This window comes from Meriones unguiculatus, chromosome 9, assembly GCF_030254825.1.
Source record: "Meriones unguiculatus strain TT.TT164.6M chromosome 9, Bangor_MerUng_6.1, whole genome shotgun sequence".
Classification (NCBI taxonomy): Eukaryota; Metazoa; Chordata; class Mammalia; order Rodentia; family Muridae; genus Meriones; species Meriones unguiculatus.
In genome coordinates, this window is record NC_083357.1 from 23,533,216 (window position 1) to 23,553,991 (window position 20,776).

General features: G+C 42.3%; 1 protein-coding gene across 13 annotated transcripts in view; it reads left to right on the top strand.

The window, feature by feature from the left end:
• Positions 1–6,782: 6,782 nt before the first annotated feature.
• Positions 6,783–20,776, top strand: part of Pxk (PX domain containing serine/threonine kinase like) — a 70,990-nt gene continuing 56,996 nt past the window's right edge. For 7 of the 13 annotated variants that reach the window (XM_021647319.2, XM_021647321.2, XM_060390930.1 and 4 more), the window contains exon 1: positions 6,783–6,996. In XM_021647319.2, coding sequence (XP_021502994.1) covers positions 6,895–6,996 — 102 coding nt within the window. In that variant the 5' untranslated portion in view covers positions 6,783–6,894. Of the gene's footprint in view, positions 6,997–9,573; positions 9,690–11,021; positions 11,145–20,776 lie in introns of those variants that run through there. The other 6 variants (XM_021647318.2, XM_021647322.2, XM_060390932.1 and 3 more) reach the window with 3 other exon arrangements.

Sequence of the window (20,776 nt, forward strand, 5' to 3'; positions counted from 1 at the left end):
GAGTTAGCTATACACTGAAGTCAGTGTCAGGAGTAAGGGTACTGATGTCAGTCTCAGAATGGGCAGCATTGCAGGCTGAGTTCATCTAAGGATGACTTAGTTGTAGGCAAGTCTCTAGACCTGATGAAATGTGTTATATATTAGAAGAGAACTCGGGCCTTCAGTGCACACTCCTGCAGAACTCATCCCCTGGTACTCGGCAGCAGTCTAAAGTGTAGACCCATAAACGGAGCATGATATGATTAATACTAGTAGCGAATTATTTTACATTTCAGATAAGCTAATATTCTTGAAACAGCTTTATAAAGCTAATGGCCCCATTTTATTGGCACAGAAGCAGACTCATGCTCTGTAGCTTGTCCGAGGTCATACAGGGTTTTATACAGGATTCAAGCTTGAGCTGCTTTTTTCCTATCACTGGATCTTACGGGGTCTTCATTCCTGGAACACTGTCAGTTTCAACAGTATTTTGTTAAAATAGAGTTCGTACCTCCATTCAGACTGTTATTCCCTGCTGTATAGTTGTAGCATTTCCCTATTCTATACCTATGGTTTCTACCCAATACCTGTCCTTTACTCCCCACCCCTCAATAATGGTCATGCCACACAGTCTAGGCTGGCTTTGAACTCAAAATCCTCCTGTTTCAGCTTCCCAAGTACTGGGAAAACAAATGTGTGCCACTGTGGTGGGCCACCTGCCCTTTCCTAAATGTCATTAAGGGATTGTCTTCAGAGTACAAAAGCTCTAAGAGTCAGATGAGAAGAAAATTAGAGCCAGACACGGTGGTTGATGCCTAATTCTAGTAATTCCCAGGCCAGAAGATAGGCTATCTGCCTCAACCCACCGAAAGAAAAAGTTATGCAAGCCAACTGCAGACTGGAAAGAGAGGTCACACGGTGACTTCAAAAGTAGCTTCTCATCTAGAGCATTTTCCCATTGTTGATAGACGGGGTGGTCATGGCCTTTGTTTTCTACAGAGAGGGTCGGTCATCTCCACAAGTCTTGGGGCCAAGGCTGTCAAGCAGTTTGTGCTCTGTTAAAGTAGCATAAGAAGAAAGGATCATTCACTCTCATGCCCACATTAGGTGCCAGAAGGAAGGACTATCTTATGATGAAAGGGGCTGATAATTGAAAGGGGGTCTTGATTATTCCAGGTCACATATGGAAGTGAGTGCAAAAGTAATGACTAAAATAGTCCAATTTGTCCAGCACTTTCCATATTAGGGGCATTAAAGACTGGAATTTATGTGATACTTGATTGCTGCAGAAAGAATACCCATCTTAAGCAATTTTAGCCTAATGTACTGGAAAATTGCTTAACAGGCTGTTAGATTCTGTTAGAAACATTTCCATATTGCTGAAATGCCACTCATTTTTCCCCCAGCAGCAAATCTTAGATTAATACGTAGAGCCTCGCCATGGCCACCGTTTATCTTGTGGAACTGACCTGTGTGTTCATCCAGAATAAGAGATCTCTAAGTGCATACCAGTACCTATGAAGTAACCACAGGTTTTCATTTTGGGCCAAACTATAAGTCATTTTTCTTTTATGTTCCTAGAATATAATTCACAGACCAATTTACTTTCTGAGAAAATTGCTGTTAAATCGCATCTATTAAGGATTTATATTAAAACAGCCTTCCAGGGTTTGACTGTCACTCTAAGCATCTGTGCTGCTAGGACTATGTGCTTTGCTTGGTGTGCCAGCGCAGGTGATTACCTAGCTCCGGGCCAGCAGAATCAGGGTGCTGTGCCCTTAGTCCTAGGCTGCATGAGATTGCAAGAGGCTCCAATCTCAGGGCTCTGGGCACTTTCTTCTTTTGATTGCAAAGAGCAGGATTCTCAGCATATTCACAAAAGTTTGGAGTTGGAGCAGAATGACCAGGTAGAAGAGAATTCACATAACATGTACACCAGCCAAACAAGATTAGTAGGCTTCACAAACTTTATTTATTTATATATTTTGGTTTTTTGAGACAGGGTTTCTCTGTTTTAGCCCTGGCTGTCATGGAACACTGTAGACCAGGCTGGTCTTGAACTCACAGAGATCCACCTGCCTCTGCCTCCCAAGTGCTGGGATTAAAGGCACCACAACTGCTGGGCTCACAAACTATTTCTAGAGTGGCTCTTAACTGTTTCGACCTTATGCCCATGGATAGATTTTCCCACTTGTACCATAGAAAATGTCAGCATATGAATGACTGGGTTAAATTTTGTTGTTTAGTATCCAGACCATGAATATTTAAAGAGATAATGTCATTTGGAGTTGTAAGGCTACCCTGCTTAGGAAATGCTGAGTTTTCACAAGCTTCTGTGATCTGGTTTTGTACAGCAGTTGTCAGGCCTAGAAATTTCCGTACTGAAATCTATCATGTTCAATCAATCTGGCCAAACCTCAGGTTGTTAGATAAACAACTCACGAGCTGTCTAAACATTTGGCAACATAGCAGAATATAAATTTTTAGTTCTACTAGCCTCCAAGTAGTTATATCTATGCATAAAAAAAAAACCAAAACATGACTGTTTTTCATTCTTTATCAGTTTATCCAGCCCAAGTCTGTTTGATTTAGATCAGTTCTGGCCTGGGAAGAGTTTCTCCATAGTCAGCCTGTGCCACTTCAGATGCCAGACAGAGCCAGGCACAGAAGCCTCTATAGTCAGCTGCTCAAGGGGTTCAGACAAGAGCATCACTGGGTCCCCAGGAGTTCAAGGCCAAGACCTCTCCACCCTCCAAAAAAGCAAAAGATGAATATTGAGGTTGTGCAGCAGGCACTTGCAGCCTGGTCTCTGTGTTGCTGTGTCTTGGGGGTTGCTGACAAGGAACTTACTGAGGTAGGTGGGAAGAAATAAGCCTAGCAAAAGCATTTGTACTGAAAGGCTTCCGGAAAGAACCAGAAGAAGGAGAAGGAAACGCTGAGCTTGTCTGGGGCTATCATCAAATATTCTTACTTTCAGTTTCCCTTTCCTGGTAAAGAAGACAAGTCACATTTCATGACATGTGCAGCTCTAGTCTTCAGTTCGAATTCCAGAGAGAAAAGCATTCCAATTCCCTGCTCTTCATGAAAGACCCTGCTGATATCCTTATATCTAATAATCCGCAGTTGGTTCTTAGCCTCTGGCTCAAGCATTACCAGTATTAGTGCAATTCAGTGCCTTCAGTAATCTGCCTGCCGAAGCTGCCCCAGTTTCCATCCCACAGGTGAGGAAGCTGAAGCAAAGTGAAGTGAGGCTGCTGGTAAACCCTGAAGCTGGTGTGGAATGTGCACCTGAGCCGGGAACGGCACTGGAGTTTCTTCCTCAGATTTGTGAAGGCATGTTTTTGCCTAGTTCTTGAGTCTAACTTGATTTTTTCCCCTCTCATGGCAGCCCTCTTGCAACCAGTGCTTTCCATCTTCACCTCCTCCATATTCATCTCCTGCTCCCCTCCCACAGTTCCATCCACTCACTACTCACCTTTCCCTCTTTGCAGTAGTACCCCACAGAAAGAAGTGTCTGTTAGTGACCGCTGCAGTTGGAGTGGCTTCCCAAAGTTTCCAAGCCTCTGAGACTGTGTAACCTGGTTGTGCAGAGAAGGTCTGTCATGGCAGGATGTGAAGACCTTTCCTTTCTGCTCAGCACCTCCAGCTCAGCGTATCACATGTCTTTGTCTCTGCTACTTCAAGCTACATATATCCAAAGCCTGTGCCTTTATGCCATTTTTTTTTCTAGCTTCTGTGCCTAAGAAGCTTGACAGCAGTAGGCGGCCTTTGTCTTGTTTTTCACTTTCTTCTGCTCACACAGTATTTGGCATCTAGTGTATGTTCAGTGGTTCAGGAGGCTTTGCTTTTGTTTTTGTTTTGTTTCTCAACACAGGGTTTCTCTACATAGTCTTTGTTGTCCTTGAACTCACTGGGTAGACCAGGCTGGCCTCAAACTCAGAGATCTGCCTGTCTCTGCTTTCTGAGTGCTGTGATTAAGGGTATGCTTTTGATAAAAGCATGAATGGGGCTGAAAGTATAGCTAGTATGCAAAAGATTCTGGGTTCTTGAAGACCCTGTTCAAACACCACATCTTTCATAAACTGCCCAAAAGTCCACTAGCTATCATTACTCAATTATCTTTTATGCTCCTATGGTGGCTACTGCCTCAGTTTCGGTACCCCATACAGACGACCTGTAGTTATTGACTCTGAGACAAGCTTTTCTTCTGCTTATAGATTGGGAGATTGAACGGAATGTAGGTTAGTGGCAGAACACTTGCCTTGCATGCATGAGGTTCTGGGTTCAAGCCTCAGCACTATAACCAGAAAAAATAATCCCACTCATTTTCTGTTATTTCATTTGTGGATGCTTGGTATTGAAAGTCTTCAAGTAGCATAACTGTAATTATTTTGTTTGTGTAGATACATTTGAAATGGAGCTAAGTACCAATTTGCTAGGTTCAGAGTGGCATCTTCTGAACCTTGGAAATGTATATTTTTGAGCTTGTGCTTTGATAGAGCCCTGGACCCTGATTATATAATTTTTTCTTAATCATAAAAGTTAAACATTGTAATTATGGGAAAGATGGCTCAGTGGTTGGGAGCATTGGCTTCTCTTCCAGAGAATCCAAGATCAATTTCCAGCACTCATACAGCAGCTCACACCTGCCTATAACTCTGGTCCCATCCAGGGGGTACAACACCCTCCCACGACATATATTCGAGCAAAACACCAATGCACATAATATAAAAATAATTTTTTTAAAAAAGAAGAAAAATAATTATAATTAAAGGAACTTTGGAAGATGTAAAAAATATATCATAATTCTGTTTCTTACAGGAAACATTTTGGTTATTTCCTTCCAGTGTTTTTCTGTAAATGTATTTGACTCTACAGATAGACGTATTGCTTTTTTTCAGTTATTAGATCAAGAACATTCTTGAACATCAGTAGACATTCTTTAACTTGTTTTGGTGCTGAGGATTGATCCCGGGGCCTTGTGCAAGTCAAGTACATTCTCTGCCACTGAGCTACACCTGCAGTGAATAATCTGGGCTTTAGCCTTGCAAAAAGAATGATTATACCATGATTTATGTAATCTTATATTGGGGATTAGGTGCTTGTCTTTATATGCTATACCTTTGCACAAATCCCCTATTACTTTGTTACTATAACCCTCTTAGAGGCAGAATTACAGTCTCCGGGTGAGAATTTTCAAGCCCTTCATATGTGTTATTAAACCCCAGCACACTCAGCCTATCACATGGTAGAGGCTCAGCAAATAATTGCTGAATGACTTAATGCCTTCCTTAAGGATTGGGCCAATTTATATTCCCACCAGTGGCATATGAGTATGACCTTGTCTTGGTCAATCCCCACGAGGACAAGAGTAATAATGCAAGATTTGGGTTTCTGTCGCTCAATGAAATACTTCTTTGCCTTTAAACAAAGAAATGGAGGGAAAGAATCCTCGTGAAGTGACACACAGTTTGGCTTTAACAGCTTGCTGCTTTAAATCATGTTGGAATAAAAGTGAGAAGTAGGAAGAGGTCTCACTTATTTAGGGTTAAGTTGAGAAGTTATATCCCCCATATCTCCCTCTCCTGAGTGTTGGCCCCTGAAGGCCATCGGTTGCTATCACTTGCTTACCTAGTGTTGCCCAACAATCTTGGTAAGGTTGAACTCCAGGGAAGTTAACCATTAAGTACAATCTAGACCTTTGCTACAATGTCAGCTTGCAGTGGCAGCGGTGGATTCACAAGAAGCTTTGTTTTTATGAATGAAATAATAGAAATTTAGTGGAAACAAACTTAAGAGTTAGAAATCTTTTCTGTGAATTGTCAGGATGGAACACATATTGAGATTTTTTAATATGTGGAAAGTCCTTTCCCATCCTGTTGAATTTCTATTACACATTGTATACAAGTATTTACTTGGTTTTGTGGATGAAAAAGTGAGCTCTCTCTCTCTCTCTGTGTGTGTGTGAATGACTTTTCAAGGTCACACAGCTTAAGTAAATGTCAGAGCCCAGACAGGGGCCTGGTCATCTGATCTAAGTTTAATTCCATTATTGCCCTGAAGGACTCTGCTCTGGGGTTAAAGTAAGCAGGGTAGATTTCGTGCTGAGAAGTTGATCCTCAAGTTTGATGGCTCTAAGTTTGAGGCTCTTGGAGCCAAGAATGCTAGGACTGAAGACTCTCAGAGTCTAAGATCTCTGAGTGGTCTTTGGGTTTGAAGACCTTTGTGCTCAACTGACAGCTAAGGGCCAAGCATACACGCAGGGAAGTCTTTTCATCAGTTATTTTTTCTATCCCAGCTCTTAGTTGCTTAATGGTTCCAGGGCCAAACACTGTGGGATCCAGTTATGAGGGTGCAGAGCCTAGGTTCTCTCTAGGATCAAGATCTAATCAGGATTTGGTCTAGAAAGTCTGATCTACAGGCTCAGACCTGGGTAGAGAAGATGTGATTGGGAGTAGTAGGGCCTCATGAGCTTCTGAACGGTTCACCTGAAAAGTTCAGTTCTTTTGGATGCCAAGGCTCAGAGGATGCAGCGTCTAGATTTGAGACCTGGTAGTGATGGCTTAGTTTTGTGCTCCTGAGCCCAAGGCAGGGTCCTCACAGTACTGGGTATACGATGTAGCGGCCAGTTGGTGCCAACAGAAGGACACAATGCCTCTCTCTGATAGCGGACACTGGAAGATCCCAGTCACCCACGCCGTCGTGCGTTTCGGCGCTAGGACCCAGGCGGGTCGGGCAGACGGGTGTTGACTGTCACCGGGCCGCGCGGGCCTGCAGGCGCTAGGACCCCGCGGGCAGCGGCGGCGCGTGGGGCGGCGCGCGTTGACAGCCGCGGCGGCGGGACGCGGCGGGTGGCGGGTCTCGGCGCCTTCGGTTCCTGCGCCGGCTTCGGAGCGGCTTCGGCGGCGGCCCGGGATGGCCTTCATGGAGAAGCCGCCGGCCGGCAAGGTGCTGCTGGACGACACGGTGCCGCTGACAGCGGCCGTCGAGGCGAGCCAGAGTCTGCAGTCGCACACGGTGCGCGGCCGGGGCGGGAGGCCGGGGCGCAGGGCGGGCGCCGGGCGCAGGCCAGCGGCGAGCCGGGCGCGGGCACCGGCGTCGGCCAGGTGTGCCCGCAGCCTCCCTCTCGCTCGGCCGCGGCCCGGCGCCGGGCGATCCCACCCCAGACCCCCGGGCGGCTTAGGGGAGTAGGTGCTGGTAGGAAACGCAGGCGATTTCATCTCTGCTTTAACGCCACGCTTCGGGCGCTCTCTGCATTGTAATTTGCGAGCCGTAAACCCAGGCGACCGGTAAAATCCTGGGAGCGACTAGCCTGGTGGAGGAAATGATGAATGGGGTGGGGGGTGGGCGTGGGATTCCTTAGATTGTACTGTTTTTTCAGGCCAGCAAATCAGATTCCAGCTCAGAGGCTTGTTTGTTTATCACTGCAGTGTTTGGGGGTTCATCATCTGGAGGCTAAAGCCCTACAATAGCCCCCACCCCGTGTGTGTGTGTGTGTGTGTGTGTGTGTGTTCAAGTTCCTCTGCTGTTTAAAGGCATTTTTCATTCTGTTGTGTTAAAGCGGGGCTTTTTGGACACCCCCCCCCCCCAGTTTCTTCTACGACAGCCTTGCTTTGTAGGTACTGGATTGTTGAAAGCATCCATCCTCAGATAAAGAAAGGACTATAGTTTTAAACAGTGCACCTGGTCTCCCTATGCTAACATCTTAAGTCCTGTTCTAGAAACTTGTGAGAAGGCACCAAATAGCCATCAGTTTGTTAAACTTGTAATTTGTTGACAGTATTTAAAGAGCTCAAGTTTAGGGCAGGAAGTAATCATTCTTTCAAATTAAATTTTTGACTGGATTACTGGCAAGTATGTCTTCTAGTTCTTAGGGTGTTTTCGGTCTATTTTATACGTCAGAGATGGATGCTCTTACATGTTCAGAAGCCGCTTCCCCTACAAAGCCTTCCTTCCTCGTAGCTATTACTCTAGGCCATATGGACACCACTATAAATCCTGTAACTTCCTCTCTGCCAAACTTTGACAAGAGGGGCAGTTCTCATTCACTTTTGGGTCCCTTTTCCTGTTTGGTTTGTGGAGTGATGACTGTGAAAATCAGAGCAATGTGACTTCTGGGCTACTAACAGAGGTCAGCGCTAAAGTGAGGTGGTAAGAGATGTTCTGGGATTCCATAGTTATTACAGAGCTTTTCGTTAAGACAAACAAAATTATTTTAGGGAAAAAAAAAAAGTAGTTTTTTTTTTTTTTTTTACAATGATGACTGAACAGGAAAGACAGTGACTCACTGAAGACCAAGAGAGGCAGATGTGGAATAAAAAACGTAGCGTTGTCTTGCTTAATTTTTGACTGTTCTGTGCTCTTGTCATTTTAGCTGTGAAGTGTAAGACTGAGAAATGTTGCATCAGCCCTAAATTTTACTGAGAAAAAGCATATACTGATGCAAACTTCTTGAACTACTTACTCATAATAACTTATGAGTAAGTCCCTTGAAAACAGTAATGGTTGGAAATTATTTTGGAAAGCATTAATTATTGAAAGTGATGTGTGGCATTGTGTTCTGTTGAGTAGATTGAAGATAGCTTTTCAGTTTGCTGGCTGAAGGGAAATCCTGTCAAAGTTCAAAGATGCACCCTTCAAAATACTGCTTTCTAGGAAGTTGTTTCTTGGCTATGGACAGAAACAAGGAGGGAGTACCGTGGTAGCAGCTATCGTTTGATTTGAAGAGGCAAGCTGACGATAGGTCTGGAATCATATTTGACAGTCATGTGACTTTGGACAAGTCACCGAAAAACTCTTTTCCTCTCTCTCTCTTTGCTTTGCTTTGTTTTGAAATGGGGTCGCTCTCTGTATACCTGGTTGGCCTGGAGCTTGATATGTAGACCTGACTGGCCTTGAACTAACAGAGATTCCCTCCAGGGGGTCTGCCTAGCTCACTCAAATTTTTTAAAATTACCCCTTTTTATATGTATTTGTTTATTTTATGTGTGTGGAGTTTGCTTGCTTGCTATGGTGAATGTGTGGTGGTCAGAAGACAACTTTGAGAAAACAGTTCTCTCCTTCCACTAGGCCAGTTCTGATAGTCCAATTCAGGTCAGACTTGGAGGTGAGTGCCTTAACTTGCTGACTTGCTAAGCCATCTTGCTGGCTCTCACGTGTGTTTTTTTTTTATTATTATTATTTTATTTTATTTATTTTATGTAGCTGAAGCTGGCCTTGAACGCTGGTCTTCCTACTTCTACGTTCTGAATGCTGGGATTACAGACATGCACCAGCACAAACCACTAGACCCCTCTTTTTTATTTTAGTTTTGTTATATGTAAATAGGAAAAATCAGTGCCTGTTCTCACCTGCTCTCCTCTTGTTACAAGGATGAAAAAAAAATCATCTTTATGAGGTATTTGTAAAGTTGTTTCTTTCTTGCATCTCTTTATTTTCTAGCAACCTTTGTATAGAGAGTTAATTACACTTAAGTATGTTACTGCAAGTAAGCTCAGTTCTGTTCATAGTTACTTTAATGTGTCTAATTGTTTTGTCTTAGGAAACAGAATTTACAGCTCAAAATTAATAGGGTAAATATGACTTAGGATTTATGAAGGGAAACATTGTGTGGGGAGAAAACAGACACCAGGAGGATGGAGGAACACAGAGTCATTTCCCAAAAAGACATACTCGGATGAGCAGCTGGCTGCCTGGCTGGGTGCACGTTGGTAGGTGATTCATTGCCTGGCTTTAGCTTGAATAGCTTTCTTTTGTATATTCTTTCTGTTTTTTAAATGGTGCACAGTGATTTTAGCCTCAAGAAATTGGTCAGGAGGGGTTGAAGAGATGGCTTAGCAGTTAAGAGCACCTGTTCTTGCAGAAGACTGAGGTTGGATTCATAGCACCCTATTTGTTCTCAGCTTTCTGTAACTTCAGTTCCAGTCCAATCCAATGCCCTTTTCTGGCCTCTGGAAATCAAGAAGGCAAGTGATGCACAGACATACATTCAGGTGAAACACCTATGCACATAAAATAAATAAGGAAAAAATTTAAGAAATTGACCAGGAGGTTAGAGAGATAGCTAAGTGCTTAGAAGTGTTCCCTTGCAAGCACAAGGACTTGAGGTTGAATCCCTAGTGTGCAGGCAATAAGCTGGGCATAGCTGGGCATTCCTGTAATCCAGCATTCCTGTAATCCAACACACATATATGCACACACACATTCGCAGAGGTCCCGCCAGACCAAGACTGCAAGGAAAAGACACTTTCACAAAATGAGAAGGGCATTCAGGGGCAGGATTCAAAGAAAGGTTTTCTAAACAAGGGATTATGAGAAAACTGCCAACAGGTGAGTTGTAAGCAAGTTTAAGAGAAATAAAAGAGGGGATTTGTAAATTCTTGGCTGCGTGAAAGGGAAAACTCAAACGTCAACAGACTAAAAAAATGCTGGCCTCACAGAAATAGAAGCCAGAGGAAGCGGCAGCTGGAGAGGGTCGTTACCAAGTATGCATATTTCCTTGTTGCTGTTTGGGAAGTTGTCAGTGTGGCTAGTCTTTTCACCTCAGCTTTCTCCTGTTTAATATTCTGCAGGTTCAACTGGCTTAGAGCCCATTTACTCTGCGTCTGGTGCATTTTGTTCTTGAAGTAAAAGATCATTGTGTGATATTTGTAGCATAAACAATTTTTTAATGGCGCAGTCAACTAGACAGTTCCAGCTTTCATAGAATTTTTCTTGTATTGAATCTGAGGTCTTTTGTTTTCCAAGGTTTGCTCAAGTTACCTGCCATCGTATAGATGCAATATGAATTTTTTTTTTTTTTGGCTTGCTGAGCTTAGTTTCTTAATTAGTGACCTTTAAAACAAAACAGAACAAAACAAAATTCTATTCATACCAGGTCTTTAATCTCCTCTCAAAAACAAACCCCGAAGCCTTTGTTCATATATCTCCAGGATGCCTATTCAAGTGTGATGTCAAATAAGACATCATTGTCTTCAGAGCCTAAAATGTTAAGGTAAGCCAGTATTCAGTGTCGGAATTATCTAGCTTGACTTCCTTTTCAGATAGTATTTGGAGGTTTCTTGAGAAGTCCGCATGATACTGAATACTGGTAAACAATTCCTCTGAAGATATAAGCAAGTGCTGACTGTCTCCAGGTGATGGCAGTGCTTCTACACTGCTATAAGGTAATGGTGACTGCTGTTTCCTGGGACTCCCCTCACTCATCTTCTCCTTATTTGTGCGTTTTTCCCAGTTGTCCAGTACAGGACTTGATAAACACAGTCAGAAAACCCCCCATTGGGTGTGTTTAGAGGCTGGTAATTTAGTTCATTTAGAGATTTTTAAATCATCTCTTTTTATTGAAAAACATTCTCTTTGCACCTGATTTAGGGATCGGTGATATTCAGTCCTCATCTGTCACCTCTTTTGAGCATTATCTCATTAGAAATGTCTTGTAATAGGGAAATAAGAACATGGTGATGTTCCTAGAAGGAAGTGTGGGGTTCTGGGACAGGACTGTTTTATTCTTGCTTAGAATAACAGAAACAACCATCCCTTCCATCATGATCTTGAGTTTGTTCAAAATACAGACAGTCAATGGAATGTTCAAAATACAGTCAATGAAGTTTGAACGTGTTCATTTGTAACACATGGGCCAAGCACAGGACTCTCACTGCAAGGCAAATGTTTTTTCCTTCAAAGCTTCCAGAAGCTTTTAAAGGCTTCTTAGGAAATGAAGCTCCTTATGTTGCAGCTTTTGGCATTCTGAGAAAAGGGAACCTGGACCTCAACTGGAAGTGTGTGTTTGTATCTGTGTGTGACTGTCTCTCTCTATATACATATTTATGTATGTATGTGTGTGTATATGTCTGTATGTCTGTATATGTGTGTATTTGTGTTTATCTGTGTATGTTTGTATGATGTGTCCATGTTTGTCTGTGAGTGTCTGTCTCTGTGTGTGGTAAAGTTGGGAGTCTTCTTATTGTTCTCTACCTTTTTGGTTTATTAAGTAATTATTTTTGAGACAGGGTTTTACTGTGTTGCTCTGAGTGGTCTGGAACTCATAATGATCTACATGGCTGCCTCCTGGGTGATAAATTAAACTTGTTTGCTACCATTCTGGGCTCAACTACCTTTTAAAAATGATTTTAAATTAATTTATTTATTTTATGTACTATATGTAAATATGTCTATCTCATATATACCTGGTGCCCATGGAAGCCAAAAGGGGGTGTTGAACCCGTTGGAGCTGGAGTTACAAATGGTTTTAAGCTCTGATGTGGGTACTGGGAATCAAACCTAGGTACTCTGCAAGAACAAGTGCTCATAACTGCTGAGCCATCTCCTCAGACCTTACCTTTCTGGTTTTGAGACAGTTTCTCATTGAATTCTCAGATTCAGCTAGACTGGTCAGGAAGCCTTAGTGACCCTCCTATCTGTATCTCTTGAGTGGTGCCATTAAAACTAGTTGCTGATCTGACTTTATTCTTTTTATTTTCTTTTTTTCCTTTTTTTTTTTTTTTTTTGAGACAGTTTCTCTGTGTACACTTGGCTATCCTGGATCAGTTTGTAGACTAGGCTGGCCTCGAACTCACAAACTGCCCACCTCTGCCTCCCAGAGTGCTGGGATTACAAGCATGCACGGCCTGCACCCTGATGTACCTCACCTTTTTCAAGTGGGTGCTAGGGTTTGAACTCAAGTCCTTATGATAAATACTTTATGAACTGTTTAATCCCTGAGTCCCTGGACTCTTTTTGTTTATGTTTTTGTTTTTTAGGTAAGATTTTATATTGCATTTATTCATTTATTTAGATGTGAGGAGAATGGAGGCCAAATGAGTCCCACAGCACATGTATGAAGGTCAAGACAACTTGCATGAGTTGGTTTTCTCCCTCCACCATGTGGGTTCTGGAGATAAGACTTGGATCATTAGGTATGATGGGATTAAAGGCAGGTGTCACCATGCCAGGTACCCCCAAACACATACATACACACACACACACACACACACACACACACACACACACACATCCTTTTTTTAAACAGTTGCAGTATGTAGCCCTGGTTAGTCTGGCATTCACAGTATATACATCCTCCAACTTGTGGTAACCGTCCTCTTCTGCCTTCCAAGTGCTGTAATAACCAATGTGACCACCACACTGGTTCCCTCTCGGAAGGGCCAAGTGCTTAGAGTCTGCAAGGGAGTGGAAACTCCTCTATGGGCCTGCTCTTGAGCTGGGTGTCATTCTGGTTACCCACGTCGTGGGGAGATTAAAGTGTGCTGTCTCTTCAGAGAAGAGGCCTTGTCCTTTGTTTTCAGGTTGAGACTTTGACTAAGGACACAAATGCTTTATCTTGCTTAAACCCTTGGGTTTTGGAGGAGAAATTTTCTGCAGATTGACAATTTAGTCTCCAGTTGATGCTGCTGATTAGCAAACTTCAGGGAAGTCTGACCATCTCTAGTGATGAGTAAGATACCAGTATTTCCTCATACTTCCTAAAAAGAGCACAGTTGAAAGCCAAAAGGAACTTTAACGTTGCTGTTGCTTTCAAATACTTGAGTAATCAGTCATTTCTTGTGGCTAAGAGACATGCTCTTTTGTTAATGTATTATATGTCAGCTTGGGAATTCTACCACACTGTGACAGAAGTCTTTCCAGAAAGCCTTTTTTACACTCTTTTTCTTTTTGCAATAGCTTTATATAATCCACAAATCATCCCTTTACCTGGTGGAAGCGGACAATGCAGTGGTTCTTAGTCTATTCACAGAGCTGTACAATTTAGAATGTTTCATTACCTTCCAAAGCAGCCAGGCCCCGCCCCCTATTCTGGAAAGTTTAATAACACTGCTGGATATTACACTCAGAGTACACACTCGCGCACAAGCTCTCTGCTCTTGTGATCTAGCTCCTTTTCATAGGCAGAACAGCTTCCTTCTATAGACACTTCTATACCTGTCTGTAAGCCTCTCAGAGACTCACTGATATGAAGTCTTTCAAGCTGTGGAGCTTAGGATAAAAATAAAAATGATTTTGAGGAAACAAACTAAAGACTGTAGCTGAGGAGGTGGATCAGTAGATAAAATGCTTGCAACAACCAGCATGAGCATCTGTGTTTAAATCTTTACCATCCACATAAACTCTGGGTGTGACAAAGCGTACTTATAACTCCAGAGCTAAGAAGCGTGGAGCCAGGAGGACCTCAGGGGCTCTCTGGCTGGCCAACCTAACTAAAATAAGCTCTAGGTTCATTGAGAGTTTCCAACTTAAAAAATACGGCAGAGGAGTGATTGAGAAAGACACATGATGTCGGCTTCTAGCTTCTATACATGCTTAAATACACATATGCACACACACACTGAAAAATAAAATTAAAACTGTAAGCTTGAAGAGTTAACTCATGTAAGTCGGTGTGATGTGTATACTGTGATATGTGTATAGTTCCATGTACATATTCTACAAAAACTATACTTAAAACACTAGATAAATTATATACTGTAAGAAAGAAAACAAACTGCTGTAGTTTGCATCTTCCATACACATTTTGGTAGGTGTGCACAGGTGACTGATTATTGGCACAGGGGAAGGATGAAGGGTTCCAGACCAGAAAGCAGTATGAGCCCTTCCCATGGCTCCTCTTGTTTGTCACAGCATCTTTGCTTCCAACATTTAAACGAGTTTTTCTACATTTCTCTGACATGGTTTAGAGCAAGAAGTCATTTCTCCTCATTAATTTGCTGAGCAACTCCCCCACCCCACACCATGATGAGGGAGGAAGTGAATGGAGTATTGATATGGGAGAATGCTGCATCTAAAAGTGTCAAGCAGCCACTTTTGTAAGTGAAAAGGGAAAGCAGTCTTGTTTATTCAGGGCCTTCCTGTTAGGCTTGCCATTCTCCCTAGGGACTCATTGCACTTTAGCCCTGCACACTTGAGCCCTTTCGTTACTGAAGCAAAGGGAAAATGAAACCAGAAGTAGGTCTGTATACACCAACCTCAAGTGTCTGGCCCATGGAGAGCAGCCCACCAGTCCACAGCGCACAGAGAATGGACAGTCCCTTGCCATAGTCAGCATTTCTGTATGTCCTGCACATTACCACATTACAAGTTGTGTTATACTCCCAGATGGGACAAAGTCATCAAGATAGGAAGAGTGTGTAGTGTGTTCTAATAGCCTCTGCTTCCCACATTGCTACTTAACTGATGCTGAATGTCCTTGTTAGATTTTGAGAAAGCCTAGGGACATACCAGTTGACCACAGAATACCTCTGAAGCTTCCTACATAAGCCTTTCCTCTTTGAGGTGTGGTAGTCCTGCCTTCCTCATCTTGCTATCTAAGACCTACCTCTATGTTCCCTGCAAATTGCATTCTCTGAAAACTTACATCTCTCTGCCTCCTATCTTGGTTGGTTTCCTTAGTGCTGAAAGTACAGGCAGGCACCATGCTCAGCTTGTCTGCTGCTCTCTGTCTGTCTGTCTCTCTGCCTCTCTCCCTCTCTTTCTCTCTCTCTCTCTGAGTGTGTGTGGTTCATGCAGGTAAATGTGTGTGCCCATGTGTTGTGTGACACTCTTCTGGAGGATATACAACATAGATATCTATTCACTCCCAGATAAGGAACTAATGACAAACCTTAGAACAGTACCACTAAAGTCCAGCTTGGTGAGCCACTGAGTTTATTGGGAATATTAACATGATCAGGGAAGACTCAGAGGCAGCTGCATCACTGAAAGCCCACCCAGGCAGCATGGGTAATGGCTCAGGAAAGCTGCAGCCCTGCAGCTCTCTTCATGACTCCCTGGCAGCTTGACAGGTCAGTGAATATCTCTTCTTGGTGGTTCTGCTGGTTAGAGTCCCTTATAGACAGCTAGACTGGTTGGAGACTGATTGAGTCTTCCACAGTTCTTACTGCTCATACAAACTTGGAGAGGGAGGGGCCTTGCGCATCTGGTAAATTTCAGGGACTTCTCGAGACTTCTAAATCATTTCCTTGCTGAGTCTTAAGGCGTCTCTCTCAAGAATTTCCTGGGTCTTAATGAACATTGAAAAAATTTGCTATGTAATGCCATACCCAGGCCAGAGCATAGCAGTGCGTCCTGGTCTCTCACTGTCCGCCTTATGAAGAAAGAGTCTCTCACTGAACTGAAAGTTACTGACTTGGCTAAGCTGGCCAGCCAGTTAGCTCCTGGGGTCTGATTGTCTAAGGGTCCCAGTGCTGAAGCCACAGGCATGCTTAGTCATGTTCAGCCTTTTGAATCAGATAGGTAATCAGTTGTCATATATGTAAATAATATTTTTCCATAGCTTGCTGGAGACATGCTGCATGTTTTGGGCACATGGTATGTGAGGTACAGGAATAAGCAAGATAGAGTTGGTTCCTGCCTTTGTACTTTCATTTGTATTCCTTCATTGTGGTGTCAGGCTAAATTTGGAAAAGCAGCAGACTGGAGCCAATTGTGGGATCTCTTGGATGCAGATTGGGATCTGAGCAGCATTTAGGACACTTGAGCAGATGTATAGTACATGAGAGTGATGTTTTCACTTGCTGCTGGGATATAGTTTATCATGAGGTGGATAAAGGATGGGCATAGGGATGTCATGGATCAATGAAATTAGGGTGCATCTTTGGTCCTTGACAAGATGGGAGAAGGCAGGAAAAGTGGGGGAGGATATTGAAGGAAAAGTTGACCAGATGACGGGCAGGGACAGGTGCACCAGACAGGTGACTAGAGAAATAGTACAAGGATTAGAGGGGTCTTTAATTCTAGACCTTTTGAATAACACTGAAATGAGTGTGGTGATTCTCATATAGTTGATGTTATTTGCCAAGCCATGAAATACTTCACATTAATCTTTAATTTCTTTTCTTTCCTTTTCCCCCCTCTTCCTTTTCTCCTCACTTCTTATTAGGTTGAATTTGTTGAAATATCATTTACATGCAATAAAATTAGTTATTTTTCAGTATATAGTCTGGTAAATTTGCAAAAAGACACATCTACTGTAATATTTTCTAAGCAAACATTTTCTTTTTTAAGATGCAAAATTTATACATAAAAACTTGAGAAAAAACAATACTGATGAGGTAAATTAACTTTACTTTTTCTTTTTTTGACTTAATGTATTTTTTTTTAGAATTTATTCACTTTATATATCTGTCATAGTCCCCTCCCTCGTCTCATCCCTGGCCCACTTTCTCTCCCTCTTTCTCCCCGTTTTCCCCTCCCCTAGTCCTCCAAAAGGGAGAGCCCTTTTTCCCTAATAGCTGCCCTTCTTCCCTACTATCAAGTCTCATCAGGACTGCCTGCATCTTCTTCCACTGTGACCTGACAAGGACACCCTGCCAGGGGGAAGTGATGGAGAAGCAGACAACAGAGTCCATGTCAGACAGTCCCTGCTTGCCTTACTAGGAGACCCACGTGGAGATTGAGCTGCCTATAGCTACATCTGAGCAGGGGATCTGGGTCCTCTCCATGCATAATCCTTGGTTGGTGCATCAGTCTCTGCAGGACCCCCTGGGCCCAGATTTGTTGGCTCTGTTGGTTTCCTTGTGGAGTTACTGTTCCCTCCAGGTCCTTCTATCCTCCCACTCTTCTATAAGATTGTCTGCATTCTGCCCAAAGTTTGGCTGTGAGTCTCAGCATCTGCTTCAATTCTCTGCTGGGTGGAGTTTTTCAGAGGACATCCATGGTAGGATGTCTGCCTCCAGTGTATTCTATTTGCTCTTCTGAGTGAAAATTAAGCATCTTCCCTAGGGTCCTCCTTGTTATTTGGCTTCTTTTGATCTGTGGATTATGGTTATCCTGTATTATATACTCTACTTTTGAGTATATACCGTGCGTGTCTTTCTGAGTCTGGGTTACCTCATTCAGGATGATATTTTCTAGTTTTATCCATTTTCCTGGAAATTTCATGGTTTTCCTTGTTTATTTAATTTTTATTTTATGTGCACTAGTGTAAAGGTGTCAGATCCCTTGGAATTTGCATTACAGACAGTTGTGAGCTGCCGTGTGGTGCTGGGAGTTGAACGTGGGTCCTTTGTAAGAGCAGACAGTGCTTTTTTTTTCCAGGATTTATTTATTTGTCATTTATATAATATCCTGTCTACATGCCAGAAGAAAGCACCAGACCTCATTATAGATGGTTGTGAGTCACCATGTAGTTGCTGGGAATTGAACTCAGGACTTTTAAAAGAACAGCTAGTGCTTTTAACTTCTGAGTCATCTCTCCAGCCCCAGACAGTGCTCTTAACCACTGAGCCATCTCTCCAGACCAATTTCCTTGTTTCAAATAGCTGAGTAGTATTCAATTCATGTACCATAATTTCTTTATTCATGCTTCTGTTGAGGGACATCTTGGTTGTTTTCAGATTCTGAGTATTATGAAATAAACTGCTATGAATATAGTTGAGCAAATGTCAGATGTCGCAAATAGATCCATATTTATCATCCTGCACAAAACTAAAGTCCAAGTGGATCAAGACCTTAACATAAAACCAGAAACGCCAAGTCAATTAGAAGAAAAAGTGGGGAAGAACTCATTGGCACAGGAGACAACTTCCTGAACAGAACACCAACAGCTCAGGCTCTAAGATCAACAATTAATAAATGGGACCTCATGAAACTGAAAAGCTTCTGTAAAGCAAAGGATGCTACCAATAGAACAAAATGACAGCCTACAGACTGGGAAAAGATCTTCACCAACCCTATATCTGACAGAGGGCTAATACCCAAAATATATAAGAAATTAAACACTAACAAACCAAATAATCCAATTAAAAAATGGAGTACAGAGCTAAACAGAGAATTCTCAACAAAGGATAATCGAATGGCTGAGAAGCACTTACAGAAATGCTCAATGTCATTAGTCATCAGGAAAATGAAAATCAAAGCAACTCTGAGATTCCATCTTACACCTATCAGGATGGCTAAAATAAAAAACTCAAGTGACAGCACATGCTGGTGAGAGTGCAAACTTGTCCAACCACTTTGGAAATCAATCTGGCACTTTCTCAGAAAATTGAGAATTATGCTTCATCAAGACCTAGCTATACCCAAAAGATGCTCCACCATACAGCAAACATTTTCTTAGCATCCCATTGTAGTCAGTATACTCCTCTTGTCCCCAGCAACTACTCCTGTCTGTTTGTTGTTATTAACATTCATTTTTTGTAGGACACTTTTCTCAAGTAAAACCTCATAGGATGTAGTATTTATGTCTGCCTACCCCTCCCCCTGATCTCAGTGAGATGGTCCCAATTCATTGCTAGGCTGACCTTGAATTTGGGGGCTCAAATGATCATTTTGCCTCCTCAAGTTTCTAGGAAGATGGGCACATGTCAGTGAGCTTGGCTCCAAGGTTCTTTTTATTACTGAATATTATTCTCCTGTTAATTACTGTCATGTAATCATTTGATTGTTTCCAGTTGGGTATATTTTGTTTAGAGCATTTGAGTAAAGTCATTGTGAAGATATATTTTTGTTTCTTTGAGTAAATACCTAGGGGTAAAATTTCTGGATGATACGCTAAGTATATATTTTACTTTACAAAAAAGTCATGTTTTTCTAGTTTTTCTCATTTGGTCCTTGTAATTGTCTGAGTTTGTATTTTACTAATGCCCATTTTCACTTGAAGAAAATGGAGTACAAACAAGGTAGTTGTTCTAGACCTCAGGGCTGGGAGTGGCAGATTGGCTTCCATGGTACCTGTGAACTTTGAATGGTTATCAGACCTGCAGAATGGTATGCTGTACCAACCTAGATACCAACAACTTGGAAGTCCCCCTATGAACCACAGAGCCAGACAGTCATTTGGGTGACCAGTTTTTCAGTTCTCCCCATAGCCACGGCCATGGAGTTAGTTCATTACTTGAGGGTGTGGAAAGCACCAGCCAGTAAAGATGTAGCATTAGTGGCATATGGAATTTTGCATTTTCCAGTAGCTACATTAACAACAGTGAAAAGAGGGCTACCGAGATGGCCAGCTGCTTAAAACACTACCTCTGCAAACCCGATGACCTGAGTCTCATTGTTTCTTGGTAGAAGGCAAGAACTGATTTCTGAAGTTGCCCTTGACCTTCCCTCCACATGTACCTGTGTGTCATGGCATGTCTGAGTGTGCGCGCCTACACGCGCGCACGTACACACACACACACACACACACACCATTCTCTCTTTCTGTTGCTAATAATTAAGATTAAAAAAACAAAACAGGTGAAATAATTAAAATATTTTGCTTAATACAATATATCAAAAATGTTTAAATTTGCAATCAGTATAAAAATTGTTATACTTTACACTCCTTTTGTCATATAAATATTATAGTGTAGTGTGTATTTTCTGATTATAGCAATTGAAATTCAGACCAGTAATATTTCAGATGATCCCTAACCACCACTGATATAGTTCTTAAAAATGATGTCAAATGTATTGTTCTGGAAAGAGATTCATGGTATATTGCATGGAGGAAAAGCAAGTCATCACACTTATGTACAGTATGCTTTCATTAAATATTTCATAAGTACTTAAGCCTGCAGATAGTCTTTAACTGCACTGGCCAGTCCGGTAGTCACTGTATACTTTATTACTTAAAATACTTGAGACAGGGCCTTACTATGTAGCCTAAGATGACCTCACACTCTCCGTCCTCCTGCCTTGGCCTCAGTGCTGAGGTTACATACATGTGCCCGCTTTGCCTTGCTGAGATACTTTAGTTAGTTAAATTAAAATTTCAGCACCTAAACTACCCATATCTGAGGGCTCAGTAGTCCCGTGTGTGTAGTGCCACCAGGGAAATGTTAAACCTTAGATTACTGCTGTCTTC